We start from the raw sequence: 16,987 nt of genomic DNA, 5'->3' as shown, positions 1-16,987 counted from the left end.
ATATTATATTTAAAATGGATCTTATGAACAATATGTTAGTATACAGTGTACGTATCATAACATGTATATTTAAAATGAATCTTATGAGCAATATGTTAGTATGCTGCATACCACTCATAACAATATATATATATATATATTTAAAATGGATCTTATGAACAATATGTTAGTATACAGTGTACATATAATAACAATATGTATATTTACAATGGATCTTATGAATATTATGTTAGTAAACAGTGTATGTATCACAACAACATGGATAATTATAATGGATCTTAGATACAATGTCTACATCATCACAGCATGTATAATTATAATGGATCTTAGATACAATGTCTACATCATCACAGCATGTATAATTATAATGGATCTTAGATACAATGTCTACATCACAACAACATGTACAATTATAATGAATCTTAGATACAATGTCCATATCACAATACGTATGATTGTAATGAATCTTAGATACAATGTTCATATCACAATACGTATGATTATAATGAATCTTAGATACAATGTCCATATCACAACAACATGTACAATTATAATGAATCTTAGATACAATGTCCATATCACAACATGTATGATTGTAATGAATCTTAGATACAATGTCCATATCACAACATGTATATTTAAAGTGGATCTTAGATACAACATAAAAATAAATTGACTATACAAACACTTTGACCCTAAGTTACTGTACAAATCTTCTCCAAACCACATACCTTTCACTAAGATCTTTACTACTCATCCGAAGATGGACTGATGCTGTTTCTTTCGATGTTCTATAACAGAAAAATTCAACAATAAAAGCAGTGTTTTGTGACTGCACACTACTACCTGTTAACTTTAATAATAAAATAACTCTCCTAGCATAACTAAAACAAAGACAATAGCAGCCTAGCAAGATGTGATGCTCATTAACTATCAAAATGAATGAGAGGTGAGTTATAGAAGAATCATTCTCACTTAAAGATTAATGTAATTTCTTAAAAGCAATTAAAACATTTAATAGAATAATACTTTAATTAATATTCAATATGTAATTATAATTGCAATAGACATGCTCAACATGCTTAATAGTATATATAGATGAAAATGACAACATTACAACATTAATAGCAATTTCTAAAGACCTGATCTGTTAGTTTCTGCCCTCTGCTTATAAGTAAGTAATCTTTCTTTTATATAAGTGCTTTGTTCATTGTTGGTCACTGTTAAGAACTTAAAGAAAATGTGAGTGAGCAATTAGATCACACACACCTAGGGTATTCTTCAATATATTTGACATATTCAATGTCTTTAACTTCCATGTTCTTAAACTTCTGTCAGCAACTACCTGTGGGTGTAACTGATATGGCAACAAGGATAGGTGAAGAATATAAACTATATATATAGTTTACCCAGGAAACAGGCCACATAGACCCTTTTGTGACCCACAACACAGAAGACAAGTCGAGAGGAGAAGATGGACAACCAAAAACTGTGTGAGGACTTATGTGATTGGTTCATTCGATCTCCAAAACCTCACTCACTGGGTACCCTCATCCTAGTGAGGGTAGGAGGAGGGCACCCAATTGGAGGAGTGAACTGCATTTGGGCATCTCAACTCTGGGAAATAGTCACTCATCTGTAGGATCTTGTAACTCCCTCTACACTGGCAGAACTCCACTGCCCTACTCTAACTGAATGGTTATAGCCATTTTTGTGGAACCCATCCAGCGTATTGCCTCCATGGTCAACCACCCCAGCAGCTTGGTACTGGTAAGTGGTAAGGACTCCTGTACTCCACTGGAAGAAAGGGAGAAAAGTGTGGTGGAGAGTCTGGAAAGACTGCAACAACCCGAGACAGTGGTATGGGTGATCATGAAACCTTAATTTAAAAAACAGACCACACTGATTTAATCAATCTAGACATGGCAGGGATGGACAGCAATCCCCTTCTGCTTTACCCATGCCATCCATGGGTGGTATGGTCTGGGACGGGCATATTATGATACAATTATCACAAGAAATTTACACTCTAGTGATCTTGTGAAACACTCCATCTCAAGGGTGAACTTACATAGCCATGGAAAATGTATAAGAATCAACATGGCTTACAGAGCATATCTGATATCAAGATGTCTACGAATGGTTATAGCCATCTAAGTGGAATCCATTCCAAGTACAGACGGAATACCTGGTCAGGCACTACTCGCATAGAGCAGGATCAAAGTGAAGCTGAAGCAGGGGCCCCTGAAAGAAAAGAAAGTATTAGTGAGGGCTTACCTCATGTCACAGCCATGCTGAAGTCTGGAGAATAGCCATAAGTGGCAGGTGATAACCTGAGGAAGCAGAAACAGTGATGTAGTATAGGTAGTGAGAAATGAATGTGTGCAGAGTCTTCCACATGCCCAATCGTAGAACATCTTCTAATGGCCAACAAAGAAGATCGGCAAGAGAGAAGGTAAGGTGATGGATTTAACATGGGGAAACATGAAGGAGAGTGTCAGCAAAGGTAAGTATGTTTGGAAATACATTTTCAGATTAAGAAAATGATAACTTCCAAAACATACATACCTCTACTGCCACTTATAGCTAGAATCCACACTGAGAGGTTGGAGGGGCTGGTGAGGGCATAGTTCATACAAAAAGCATCTGTATAGAACAAAGGTGTACCACGATAAGTGATACCGAAGTGGGGAAAACTGCACTAAGTCCAGAACAGGTATGCTCTTCACCCAGAACTATTGAAAAGTGAGAAAGGTGGAATAGTACAAAAGTAAATAGATGGGCCAGCCCCAACCATGCAGCTGAGGTTCCACAACTTGGGGCTGGATTTAAGGGATCATGGTACCAGACCCAACCATGCAGCTGAGGTTCCACAACTCAGGGCTGGATTTAAGGGGTCATGGTACCCATATCTCACATTGGTAGCCAGGGCAGTTGGACCACAAATATATACATATCTTAGTGATAGGATCCCCACTCGCAGCCACAGAATGATGCACTTCGAACTACTGAATTTACAAAAGAAAGAAAGTAACACCAAAATGGACAATCCATTTGATCAGCCTCAAGAAGTCTAAAGGCAACATCCAGGCTCGGATTGATGGAATCATATATACCATACCCCAATCAAGGTCCAGAACTCATCTTGTCTGTATTTATGAACAGTCATCTTCACTCCCCAACCAAGTGGGCAAGGAGAATTCCACTTACCCATGGAATTATGGAGAGGACGTGAAACACTGTTTCACCAAGTGCCTAAGATGGGACCATGTCTCGTTCGGATTTATGAGATAGTGGACCCCTGTATGAACAACCTAAAACTTCACAGTGTTCATAAGAGGGTCCAAGCACACCCCCACTAGATAGCTAAGCATCAAATCTCAACCAGTTTTACGAGTAGGCTCCCATGGAGGTTGGTCTTGCTTCTACCGATATCTGGGAAAACTTCCAGGGACCTGGGAAGGAGGGTTTACAACTTTGCCCTCTTCTCCGAGAGTGGAGAAAACACCACACTCCAAAGGAAAATCCTCTGTCCACCACTCCGGCAACTGGAAACTGGGTGTGGTAAGGACTCCCTAGCTCCTAGAATTTGGTGGGGGGGCATTAGTGGGGAGTCCAAAGGAATAGGCCTCCAGAAACAATGCAACAGTGAACCACGTTCCTTAAGTTTTAAAATCAAACCACTCTCGACTGATTCAGCTCTAAGATCAGCAGGGACTGGCAAAATCCCCTTTAGCTTTACTCCTGATAGTCCATGAGTAGTGGTCCATTGGATTTGTATTGTGAGATAATACTACCATCCATAATTGCATCTAGATGGTCTTATAGAACACCTCATCTCGACAGAGCCTGTTGCAACCATGAACCGATATAAAGGTTACTAGTGCAGAATTGAAAAATTACAAGCACACCGACTTGGACACACCCGCCACTAAATGGGGTCCAAAAGAAATAAAGAGTGACCTAGAATAAAAAAGAAACAAACCATAAATCAGGTAAGAAAGTTATTCTCCTCCTTGTTAAAATCTAGCAGAGGAGGTCAACACAACCACTGGGAGAAGGCAAAATCCCACAGAAGAGGAAACTGCCAGATCATGAAGGTAATGAGATAGGAAAGTGTTGAGAGAAGTCCACATACCAGCCCACAAAATATCTCCCAGGGAACAGTTCAGAGGAGCAGCCAATGACATTGATAGATGCCAAATTTGGTAAGAAGTGATGTGGAGTATAATTTGATCTTCAATAATAACCCCGAATAGGCTATAAAAATCAACTCCTGAAGCCCCCTGGTTAATGTAATGGGTGATAAATCCAGAGACACTGCAGAATCCCACTAAGTAAAGGAGTCAAAACCTTCCTATACATAGAATATTGAAAGGTAGCAGCTAAGGATCTTTATATACTGCAATGGTAAAAGATGCCAAACCTCTCTCAAAAATCCACGTTAAAAAACGTGGGACTGCAACACCTGGTCCTCAAGCACTAAATGTAGAAATTGACAAGAAGATTCTGATATGGAGATGTGAAGGTAGGCATCTGTGACATCGAACTTGGTCATTCCATTGTGAAACAAGGTGGCTGTAGGAGGTGATTAAGTCGAGACAGATCGATGATAGGACGTTAATCTTCAATTTTCTTGGACATTGGAAATAGACGAAAATAGAATCCTGGATGAATGGGATCGACCTTCTCAATGGCTCGTTTGTTTAAAATCTCCTGAATGGTCCAGGAATGAAGATTTGCACGTCAGAGGTCTGAAAGAGAAGAAAAGACAACTAGATGGGAGGACAACAGAGGAAGAGAAGTAAACAGAATTTCGAATCCAAATCCAGCACTCTGAGAACCCAAGGATCAATGATAAATGAACACCAAATGTGGTGAAAGAGATGTAACCATCCTCCCACAGAACCTGGTGAAGATGGGTAGTCACCAACGCTGCTGGCACCATCCAACCTGTCCAAAGATCCTCAAGAATACGAACGCAACCAATTCTGTGAACCAATAGAACGAGGTGTTGAAGGTGGGGCCGTGAGACGCGAATGGGTGATCCTCCAGAACTACCCATTGGAGTAGAAGAGAGGCAAGCAGCCAATGACTATAAATAAGACTGCAAACGTGCCATATCAATTTGAGCTTTTAAAGTTTCAGGGACTCAAGGAAACAAGTAAGGTCGAAGAAAGGGCACCCCCGTAATGCACGAAAAGCAGTGAACAACAAATGAATACCCTCCAGCAAGGCATCTCGACTCAAGAAGTCCCAGCAACAGACCAACCACGACACCAGGGCAAGGCCTGAAGAGGACAAATGAGCCATAGTGGTAACAAGTAAGTGTCCCTGTTCATCGTCAAATTGACGAGGAGAGCATTGATATGTGTCAGACAAAAGTTGATGGGAAGAGAAGTACAGCAATACAGTACAAACAGTCAAAGAGTGATAACAGGTTCCAACCTGGAACCCCATAGATCCAACAATGGATCCAACCATTGAGTGTCCAAATATACGTCATACTGATGATGATAAGCCATGTCATGTTGTTCTGATAAATAAGGGAGCAAGACATAGCGATACCCTCTCGTAAATGCATTGCAAACCTTCCTGCATGCATGGCAATATCAGGGGAAGGAAGAAAAACTAAGTAATCCCCCCAAGATCTATCTGACAACAAGGCAGGGGTAGACTCATAAGCAATGGGGTTAATCCCCAAAACTTCACAAACTCACGTAACTAACTGTAGAAAAGGGGCAGAAGGTGGCTGATCAGATGAACCCTCAGTAAAGGCAGCCCTAGTGAAAGAAGGATCAGAAAACAGTGTCTAAATTCTCTCCAGTGTATTCAGGTCCATGATGAAAAGCCAAATCTGAACCCCCAGGTGGGAGACCAGGCCACACGAAGGACTCCATCTTGCCCCAAATCAGGTCACAGCCTCCACCAAGATTGGACCCCCCCCCCCAACTGCTGCTGATTACCACCCGACAAGAAGAGAGGAATGGACAAGGTCCTGGTAGCCTCCGTACAAGAAACCATTCCATGGGAATTCATACTCACACACATTTTTTTACCACAGAGGAAAACCAATGAGATATCATTTCAAAATTTTACAAATGAAAATGTGAACCACAAAACGTAACATATAAGTAATGAAGAATTGTCAGATTTATAGATTTTAGCAAAATTAAAAACATTGTAATTGTTAAGGCTGATAAATTGTATAGCATTGTTATCCTAGATAAACTGGAATATTTGGTAAAGTATATAGCATTTGAGTGCCTCAATTAAATTTGTCAAGTTTGATCAAATTCCTATTAAAACTAGACAAAGTAAATTACAAAGATATTTACTGAAATTAAAGAATGATAGCCTATTAACTCGTACACAATATTCAGAAATTAGACAGACCATCTTGAAGTCATTACACAGATTTTACTAATGAATCTCCAAGAGTATGTAAAGAAAGATGTTTACTAAGAGTTCTAATTTAAAATATTATAATCTGTAACTAAGGATTAATAGGTTATGTATTTGTTTTTTTACACAGTTTTGAATTTTCAAATGAAATGTAAAACTTAAAATTTAATAGTAAGGTAATTTATTTTACCAGTTTTGAGACTGAATTTCCATATACTAACATCCTATTTGAAGAAACAATACCATAAGTGAAAAACTATTTCTAAATGATAACTCAAATGAGTGATGCATTCCAAAGTTAACATGTTCCTTACCCGAAAATGTTTTCCAAAAGATACTCACCTTTCTACACACAGAGTTATCTTCCCCATGTATCTGTCTTAGAGATTTGTATGTCTCTAGCCTTTAGACAACTCCCATCTAACCTCACAAGTTTTCTCATGAATTGTGCTACTGCATAATGACGTTATTATGCAGCAAAAGCCCTCCACCAATAAGAGGGTGACACAATCTCCCTGCATATTAACTCCTTCTATGCTTTTACACTCATGAATTTTCATTCTTGATGAGGCATGCATGTCTAAAGTGCACTGAATGTGGGGAGGAGGGTGAGAAGTGTATGCAGAGGGGAGTATCTATCAGAAATACATTTTCATAGGAAAATGTTAACTTCTGAGATGATATACACCTCTTCATACTAAAAGCTAGAATGCCATGTTGATATGGCAAAGGGAACAGTGTGAAATGTATGTGGATGAGTTCCCTTCAGAAATTGTCTGAAGGAAACCCATGTAGTGTGACACCCAATGGCAAGAGCTCCTGTAAGCACATGCCTGGGAGACTGAATCTCCTCTCTTCCAGGGTACACTTTTCACCCAGAACAGATGGGGAGAAAGAGGCAAACAAGCCCCATGTGTGTCATGGGTATGGGTGTAATATGAACATGGCCATCAGAGTTCTTGCACAGAAGAGCTTGAAGAGGCAATATCTGTAGTGTGGTTAGGTTTCATTCAGACTGTACCTATTGCACACCTCAACTCTACCTTCAGACTTATTGGACCAATATCAACTGCAGGAGGAGAGCACAGAGATTGATAGTATATGCTTGTTTCAACTCTACTAGCAGACTCTTGGACTGACACCAACTGTAGGAGGAGTGTATAGAATACATGCCATAGTGTGTAATGGTGGTGCATGCTTGCCTCAGTTCTACCGTCAGATTCTTGGATTGACACCAGCCGTGGGAGGAAGGCACAGAAATTCAGAAATATGTATAGTTTGTGTTCAACTTGACTCTACTGAACAGACATGACAGCAGGTGGAGGGCATGATATAGTGGTGTGTGCTCACCTTGATTCAACTGAATAGTCACAGCCTGCTGGAAGAGGGTGCATATCTTGGGATTTGCTTGCCTCAACTCTATTGGACAGTTTCAAGATGTAAGAGAAGGGTGATCACCTCAACTCTACTGAACAGATGCAGACTGCGGGAGGAGGGCACAGTATAGTATGAAATGCTTCTGGAAGGTTGTTGGTATTATTATATAAGGAGTGACCCCACTTCCCACTGATTGGCACCACTTGTTTTAGCTCCAGCTGTTAGGTCCTAATCAGTGAGAGTTCTCCATGGTCCACCACCCCAGCAGCTAGGAACTGATAAGTGGTAAGGGTCTTCTTTGCTCCACTGAAAGAAAAAAGTGGGGAGGAATTTGCGGTGGGGAGATCCAGAGAAAATTTTCGAATCCCTATCAATCTGTTTCAGCCAAGAAGGTCTTTTGATAAGCCAGCAAGTGCAAGCCAGGGAAGCTGGCATTTTCTATGATAGTTCATCGAATAGATACAGTCTGGATCAGACAGTAGTCTGATATCCAAATATACCATGAGGATACCTCAAGTAGTCTTGTGGAACACCCCATCTCAACAGTAGGCATATATTGAGCCAGAGTGCTTTTCGTTATCCTAGATATGTGTGAAATTTTGGAAATAAGTGTAGCCTGGTGGTCATCTGGTGGGATCCTGTAAGCAAATATTATAAACGAAAAGGGATGTACTAATCTGTTTAAGACAGTAGGTAGACTGTAGGGTTGGCGAACGGAGATAGGCAGTGACTTCACTACATGAGACAGTTAGATGTTGAATAGAGTGGGCAACATAGTTATGCAAGGTAGTCAACATGCTAGCTTGAATGATCTCATCCAGCAGCTATTGGAAATAAGCAGTGAGAGAATGAGAGGTGACAAATCTGATGGAAAAAATATGGACCATCTGCAAGTGACAACACTCAATGAGGAGGAGACTAAACAAAGAATTTAGCAGACCTTACCAATAAAGGTTGAAGGAGAGCTGTCTTTGGAAGAAGAGGAATCCCAGGGAATGTAGAGTGAAAGACAGAAACCCCCCAAAAGTGAGAGGTACAAGCTAAGTAGCAACGAATGGTTTGAACAAGGCAGAAAAGTCTGTTCAGGTCCAAACAAGAAGAGTGAAATAGAAGGAAGGTAGAGGTCTACTCTCTGAGTGGCTGAAGACTCAGAGAGGAAGGACTGACCAAAAGAAATAAGAATATGATGGACAATGGAAAGGGTACAGGATGAGTCACTAGGAAAAAGATCTGAATGACAATGAACACAAGGAGAAGTATGAGGAATATATCTGAAGAGAAGTTGGTAGAAGGTGTAGGTTGCCAATGGCTCAAATGCATAAGGACACTGGTCCTGGTCAGGCTAGGAATAGGGCAAGTAGAATAAGGAAGGACTGGAACAAGGTGGAGAGTACAGGAGAGGAAACACCTTGCAGTATCAAAACGACAAAACAGTGAAGACAAGACCACTCAATAACTGATACAGGCAGAAACAGCTAATCCCTGTAGAACAGCCTGGTAAAGGGAAGGAAGATGTCCAACAGTAGAACGATTAGGAGGAAGGTGGTGACAGATGGACCACCATCAAAAGCCACACACCCCATGCAGGCAGAAGTACCAGGTAGAATGATGCCCAACATGGGAAAGGATTATCAGATGGGAAAGTTCGGTTCAATGGGCAATGGACAAGACTAATTCAAATGTGAAGGTGGAAGTACAAAATCCCATGAGGGAGAGGATATATGGAAGCTGTTGAAGTAATAGTGTGTATAATTGGCAGGGAAAGAGGGGGTTGGGTTGTCATTCAGGTGCATAGAAGAGGGAATCAAGGTTGAGCCAGCTAGAGGGATACCACCAAAAGGAAACAACAAAAAGTGTCTCTAGTCAAGACCAGGACCCAAGGTAAAGGCTGTAACGGTGGATGAGCATCATGACAAATAAAATACCAGACCATGCATAATGTAGTGAAAGCCATGGCCAAGGGATGGAGAACAGAAGAGAGAAAGCATGAAAGTGAGATAGTTGGCTAGGCAATGATGAGTGAAGTCCCCAAAAGAACACTCCCAACAGAAACTGGGGGAGACCTTCTGAGGGCAGAACTCAGGCTGGCCAAGAAAGGCAGTCCATAACCTGGTTCATAGTACCCAGTATATGGCAGGCTAGAAAACCAACCCATTGAGAAGTGGCCCAAGATGTAAAGGTCAAAGATGTGAAAGCAAGAGTATCTGAATTGAATTTTTCCATGGCATTTAATTTAGGAATAACCAAGGTGTTATTGGAATGGAGCACAATGAAATGATCCACTAGGAGTGGTAATAATGGGATCGTGCCCAGCAGTCTACTGGAAGTTCGAGGGTGTGCATATAGAGAGATGTGCCAGATGTAAAATTGATGTTTAAGGTTGCTCCCCAACAAGAGGGGGAACCATAGGTGAAGAGGTGTAGGTGTGGTTTGGGTGGAGGTATTGGAACACAGATGGTGATATTGGATCTGTCCCCCAGCCACCCATACAAATACTAGAAGGAGGATGGCACAGTAAAACCATTGAGGTTAAAAAATCCTGTGAGGTATCGCTCTAGTCGTGCAAGGACCAATGGTGGAGGTGCATACATGTGTGACCCAAAGAGATAAGCAGTCCCCATGAAACCATGGTCATCAAACACTAAATCTCACAAGCAGAACAAGTAGGATAGGCATAAATCCTAGTAACAGCATGGTTCATAGCTTGCAGGCAGATGGAAGAAGGCTGATAAGCCTCAGCCTGTAATTCAATCAAATCAGGAACACCTTGAACTTCAAGGCAAAGAGCTCATAGAGGAGAAGAAAGAAGTTGAACCTGGAACAGGAGAGTATCCCTATCCAACAACCCTCAGGAACAAGGAGGCAAGTGAGCAGGGAATGGTAGAAGGGGATTGCCACAACAGAGAAGTAAAGGGAACGAGAATCACCTACAAAATTCTTTGGGGCATGGTGGAGTGCCTCACACTTGAGATGGTGAAAATGATTAGGTAAAATTTGATTTTTCGAATTTCGTGCAAAGCTGTACGAGGGCTATTTACACTAGCCATGCCTAATTTAGCAGTGTAAGACTAGAGGGAAAGCAGATAGTCATCACCACCAATCACCAACCCTTTTACCAACGAATAGTGGGATTGACTATCAAATTATAATGCCCCCATGGCTGAAAGGGTGAGCATATTTAGTGGGACGAGGATTCGAAACCTCAACCCCCAGATTGAGAGTCGAGCACCCTAACCACCTGACCATGCCGAGCCTATCAGGTAGAGAGAGGATTATTGGGTACTAGAGAGAAAAACTGACGAAAATAACTTGCCCCCCGCCCAAATAGGCAATCCCAAATGTGATAATCATGAAAATGGACACAGAATGACTAAATTGGAGGAAATAAGAAACAAGTAGACAGGAAGGTTGAGGCTTAATGTCACGGACAGATAGGTGGTCCATCAATGGTAAACAAAATGAGTTAGGGTAAGGACCAAGAAGTAGGGGACAACAAGAAGAATATAATGCAGGGGAAAGAAAAAGAATGGTGCATACCTGATAATTCAAGGCTGATTAATGTGAGAACGTTTACGTTTCTCTTCAACAGGGAGAGAAGTTCCCAAAGACTAAGCAGGTGAAGGAACAATCAAATTCATCTTCCTCATTCACCCCATTAATGAGGGGTGGGAATGACTGATGAAGGTACTGGACCTGAAGGTCCTGGTAGCATATGGGAACCCACTATCCTCTTTACAATGGCTGCCACATCCTTACCAGGGAAAGTTCCTCCATAAGCCATAATTATTACACAACCTGTGTGAGGAAATTAGTCACTCACCAGTAGTAGAACACATTACATGAACTGCATTCATAATATGAATAAAATACGAAGGAAATTAAGTTCCCTAAACATCGCAAATCTCATTAAATTGACAAAGAAAAACATTTCTGATGTGTTCAGTTCCAAGGAATAGAATGAATATAGTTTTCCAAAGGCTAGTGGCATGCAAGTCTTTAAAGCACATGGATGGGGAAGATAGCTTTCTGTGTGAGAAGAGATGTTTGTCATCTTGGAAATATGTATTTTCAATGTGTATTACACTTTTACTATTTTAAAGGATACTGGTCATATTCATTAATTGTAGAAGTGCTTAAATAGCAAGCCTAACAGTGTTAACTTCACTGTTGAACATCACCAAGTTTACCATAAAGACTTTTACTGACTTGTAAGTTCAAAAACTATATACCAATGAACAACTTAATTAAGATCTAAGTTTATCATGTGTATATATAAGTATAAACTCTCAATAACTTCTGATGTTTTGCATAAAGAGTTAGAAAACATCAAATGATTCTTCTACAGGAATGGTTTTCCTATCCATGTGATTGATAGAATAATTTGTCACTATCTGAACAAATGAAACTTCAGAAAACCATCAACATATGAAGTTCCAGTGTCTACTTTACCATATATTGGTCAACATCTCTTGTTTGTTAAAAACCAGTTAAGTACCCTACTTGTTAGAGTGTACCAATAGATACAATAACATATATGTTCAAACCAGAATGTCTTCTGTAGTATTTATTCAGATATAAAGATCCATTCTAACCAATGAAAACATCACATGTGGTTTACTACTTCACTTCTTCTTGTTCTGAGCAAGATTACATTGATTTCATTACAATACGGCTGCTGACACTTGTGAAAGAACATGAAAATTTGAGGATGTAAATAGATAAAGTGCACCAAAACATGCTCTAGATGAATGTTATATAACAGTCCATTAAATTTATTTTAAGATTTTAAAAAAGGCCATTGACAAACAAAGTTTTCTAAAAAAAGAAAAGAAAAAAAAAGGTTTACTTATTCATAAGCAGTTGCTGCAAAGTCAGTTCATCATACCAACTACTGCACATCTTCAACTGTTTGGTCACATACTATAAGTCACATATGGCCCTTCAGACAGTGAAGTCACATACCAAGAGTCAAATATGGCCTTTCAGACTTTAGACTGTGGTCACATACCAAGAGTCAAAAACAAGTCTTCAGACTGTGTGGTCACATATTAGGAGTCAAATATAGCACACATTGTGTGGTCACATATCAAATGTCAAATACTGCATTTCAGACTTTATGGTCACATACGTTCCAAAAATCTTCAACCATCTTTATAAACCTGAGCATGTTTTATATGACCCCATACCCATCAACACAATTTCACTATTATATCACATTTTTACTTGTAAAAACCAGAAGTTTTCATAGCCTCCCCCATAGTAATATGTTCCCAACAAAAAACGAGCAATATCACCCCAGACACCTTTTGCCATTTTTAATTTTCTTTTAGTTCTTCTTACTCATTAGTAAAGACTAGCTTAGAAAATATAGGATATCTCTCTTAATCACTTTAAAAGCACAATAACCAACATTAGTAATAAATATATTCCCAAGTCAAGCTAACCAGTGATGTATGCCATTGCCAACTGTCATCTTTCCCTCAGATGTTCCCATACCAGTTATAATTTTACTTTTACTAATAACTGGCTAACAGTAGTTCACAGAACCTAATTTCTACACCCCTCCCTCTTCATGTGTACAATATGACTTTCTAGAAAAAGATTGCATAGCAACTTTGAGATTTTTCTTCAGTAGTTGAATAATAAATCTGTGATTTGGTAAATTCAACAAGAAAATAAATAGTTGGAAACATAGGGAAGGTATAAGTATTTTTTTTTTGCGGTTAGATACAATCATAGTATAATGAAGTGGCTAACTTTTTAAATAAAAATGACTTGTGTTTATAGAGAAATCAGACAAAGCAAGTAATACAAACATTATCTCAAAACTAGCATTATAAGAAATAGCTAAGTTTTTCTTCAACAGAAATTCCTTACAAACTTATAATGTACCTAAAACATTGTTTTCATATACAAAATGTACAAACTTATAAATTAGTTGATAAAAATTCTCAAACTGCAGAAATGAGTAATTTTGTATCCTTTATCATTTAAATACTTTAATATTACTTACCCCAACATACTTGGGTCTTTATCTTCTGATGTTTTCATGCCTTCCAAAGTTTCAGGATGTTGCTTCTTGTAACGCTGAAAAAAGTAGCAAAAATAAACATAACAGTGAATGTTGAAAAATGTTTAACTGATTGTGTATTTGAACAGTAAATCAAATTGTATTTTTTAAAACTTACCTCTTTCTTCAGAGAATACTTTTTAAGAGAAAGCTCTTGAGCAACATAGCGATACTCTTTAGAAATTGAGTTTAGTTTGGCAGTGGCACTAATTAATACAGAGAGAAAAATGGCAGTTCCAAACTCCACACAACCCTGAATCTTTTGCAAAACACTCTCTGAATGAAAAAAAAAAGTATTGATGAGAGAAAATTAGCAAAAAAGAACAGGACAGAAGTAAAATGAATAATCATATTATACACATTTTGAAGTTAAAAAAGGACAGCATTATATAAGCAAATTCATTAAAAATAAAAATTTTTCAATTTCTCAGTATTTCCAAATACATATAATTACTATAATTATCCTGGTACTGGATTTCTGTTTACATATATCACAAAATATTAAAGATAACTAATTTTTTAAATACCTGGTAATCACCACAAGCTTTCCACAGACAGTTTTATATATGATAAGACCACTATTTATTCATTCAAGATTAAACTTTTTAAATTATTTCAGTTTCTAAGTGGTGCTACTTTCTGATTATGTTTTGGCAAATATAATATCAACTTCTTCTACATATTCTCCGCAGGTTTTTTAAACATACGTTCTGCAGGAATCTCTGTTTCATCTTCTTTGAGTGACTGTTGGGCAGTGCTAAAAGCTCTGGCATCCAGTGGTGACTGACAAGAAGTCCCAGGAACATCATAAGGGCTAAGAAGAGCTTGCTGAGAAGGTTGCTGAGGCTGTTATATACAAACACGAATTATTATTATAACTTCTACTTAAATATCATATGAGCTAATAAAATTACTTTTAGAAATCTCATAAATTCAATATATACAGAAAAGTTATTTAAATAAATATTTGAGATTAACAGTATCTTTTAGAAGTGATTAAGATGATAAAAATTTTATAAACATGTTCCTAATAATTCTCTTACTCTGGAATTGATTGTCTAGTATTAGTTCATATACATTTCAAAGTTATAATTTTCCTAATCTGAAAATGTATTTCCAAACATACTTATCTCCGCTGACACTTATAGCTAATTCTCAATCTTCATCTTTGTCATCTAAATATCATGTTCGCTTGCTCCAGTCTTTATACCCCACTCGACTACCCTTGGCAATATCTATTTTGCAAAACTTTACACCAGCATTCACATGCCTGCTATGCAGATACTGTTTATAAGCACTGTATGTTGACAATATAATTACTTTTTGAGACTTACCCCATCCCGGTCACTAGCATTGACTCCTAGTGGGGAGGAAGGGAGAGTGTTAGCAGAAATACATTTTCATATTAGGAAAATGATAACTTCCAAAACATACATACCTCTGCTGACACTTATAGCTAGAATTCCAAATTGAGAAGGCAGAGGGGAAGGAGGTATGTATGTTTGGAAATACATTTTCAGATTAGGAGAATGATAACTTCCAAAACATACATACTTCTGCTGACATTTATAGCTAGAATTCCAAATTGAGAAGGCAGAGGGGAAGGAGGTATGTATGTTTGGAAATACATTTTCAGATTAGGAAAATGATAACTTCCAAAACATACATACCTCTGCTGACATTTATAGCTAGAATTCCAAAATGAGAAGGCAGAGGGGACGGTGAAGGCATAGTTCATACAGAAAGCATCTGCATAGAATAAAGGTGTACCATGAGAAATGGTACCCAAGCAGGGAAAACTGCACTACATCCAGAACTACAGAAATATGAAAATGGTGGAAGAGTACTCAAGTAAGTATAATGGGCCAGCCTCAACCATGCAGCCGAGGTTCCACAACTCAGGACTAGATTTAACAGGTCTTGGTATCTATATCGCCCATTGGTGGAAAGGGCAGTTGGACTGCAGATATATACATATCATTGTGACAGGATCCACACCAGTAGTTACGGAATGATGCATTTCAAACAACAGGATTTACGAAGAAAGAAAGCAACACCAAAGTGGACAATCCTTCTGATCAACCTGAAGAAGTCTAAAGGCAACATCCAGGCTCAGATTGATGGAATCATATATACCATACCCCAATCAAGGTCCAGAACTCATCTGGTCTGTATTTACAAACAGTCATTTTCACTCCCCAACCAAGTGGGCAAGGAGAATTCCACTTATCTATGGAATGATGGAGAGGATGTGGAACACGGTTCCACCAAGGACCTAAGATGGGACCTTGTTGCATTTGGATTTACGAGGAGATAGTGGACCCCCTGCACAAACGACCTAAGACCTGACAGTGTTCATAAGAGCGTCCAAGCACACCCCACCCGATAGCAAAGCATCAAATATCGACCAGGTAGGAGGGTCTCCAACTTTGCCTTCTTCTCTGAGAGTGGAGAAAACTCCATACTACAAACAAAAATACTCTGTCCACCACTCCGGCAACTGGGTGTGGTAACGACTCCCTAGCTCCACTAGTAGCAGTAGGGAGGACATGTGTGCTGTGAGGAGTCCTGAGGAACAGGTTTCCGAAGACAGTGCAACAGGTGAACCACATTCCTTAAGTTTTAAAAGCAAACCGATCTCAACTGATTCAGCTCTAAGATTAGCAGGGACTGGCAAAATCCCTTTAGTTTTACTCATAATAGTCCATGAGTAGCGGTCCATTGGTTTTTTATTGTGAGATAATACTACCAACCTGAATTGTGTATAGATGGCCTAATGAAACACCTCATCTTGACAGAGCCTGTTGCAACCATGAACTGATATAATGGTTGCTAGTGCAGAATTGAAAAATATACAAGCACACCTCACTGGGGAACACTCGCCACTGAGTGGGATCCAAAGGAAATAAAGAGGGACCCTATGAAAAAGAAGAAAAACTGTTAATCAGGTAAGAAAGTTACACACCTCCTTGTTAAAATCCAGCAGAGGTAGTCAACACAACCATGGGGGAGAGAACAGTTCAGACGAGCAAACAATGACATTGACAGATGCTGATTCTGGTGAGAAGTGATGTGGAGTATATTTCAATCTACAACAGATAACCCCAAATAGGCTATAGGAATCAACTCCTGAAG

At 39.1% G+C, this 16,987-nt stretch overlaps 1 protein-coding gene across 1 annotated transcript in view; it reads right to left on the bottom strand.

Moving 5' to 3' along the window:
* Positions 1-16,987, bottom strand: part of LOC106462778 (piezo-type mechanosensitive ion channel component 2-like) — a 166,367-nt gene that overhangs the window by 39,696 nt on the left and 109,684 nt on the right. Inside the window, exons 28-31 of the mRNA XM_022390367.1 lie at positions 14,560-14,698; positions 13,971-14,128; positions 13,796-13,869; positions 732-791 (exon numbers count right to left, since the gene is read on the bottom strand). Of these exons, the coding sequence (XP_022246075.1) occupies positions 732-791; positions 13,796-13,869; positions 13,971-14,128; positions 14,560-14,698 (431 nt within the window). The remainder of the gene's footprint in view (positions 1-731; positions 792-13,795; positions 13,870-13,970; positions 14,129-14,559; positions 14,699-16,987) is intronic.

Source organism: Limulus polyphemus, unplaced genomic scaffold, assembly GCF_000517525.1.
Source record: "Limulus polyphemus unplaced genomic scaffold, Limulus_polyphemus-2.1.2 Scaffold48, whole genome shotgun sequence".
In the NCBI taxonomy this organism is placed as follows: Eukaryota; Metazoa; Arthropoda; class Merostomata; order Xiphosura; family Limulidae; genus Limulus; species Limulus polyphemus.
Note: the sequence above shows the minus strand (reverse complement) of the source record. Positions and strands in the feature narration are given on the sequence as shown.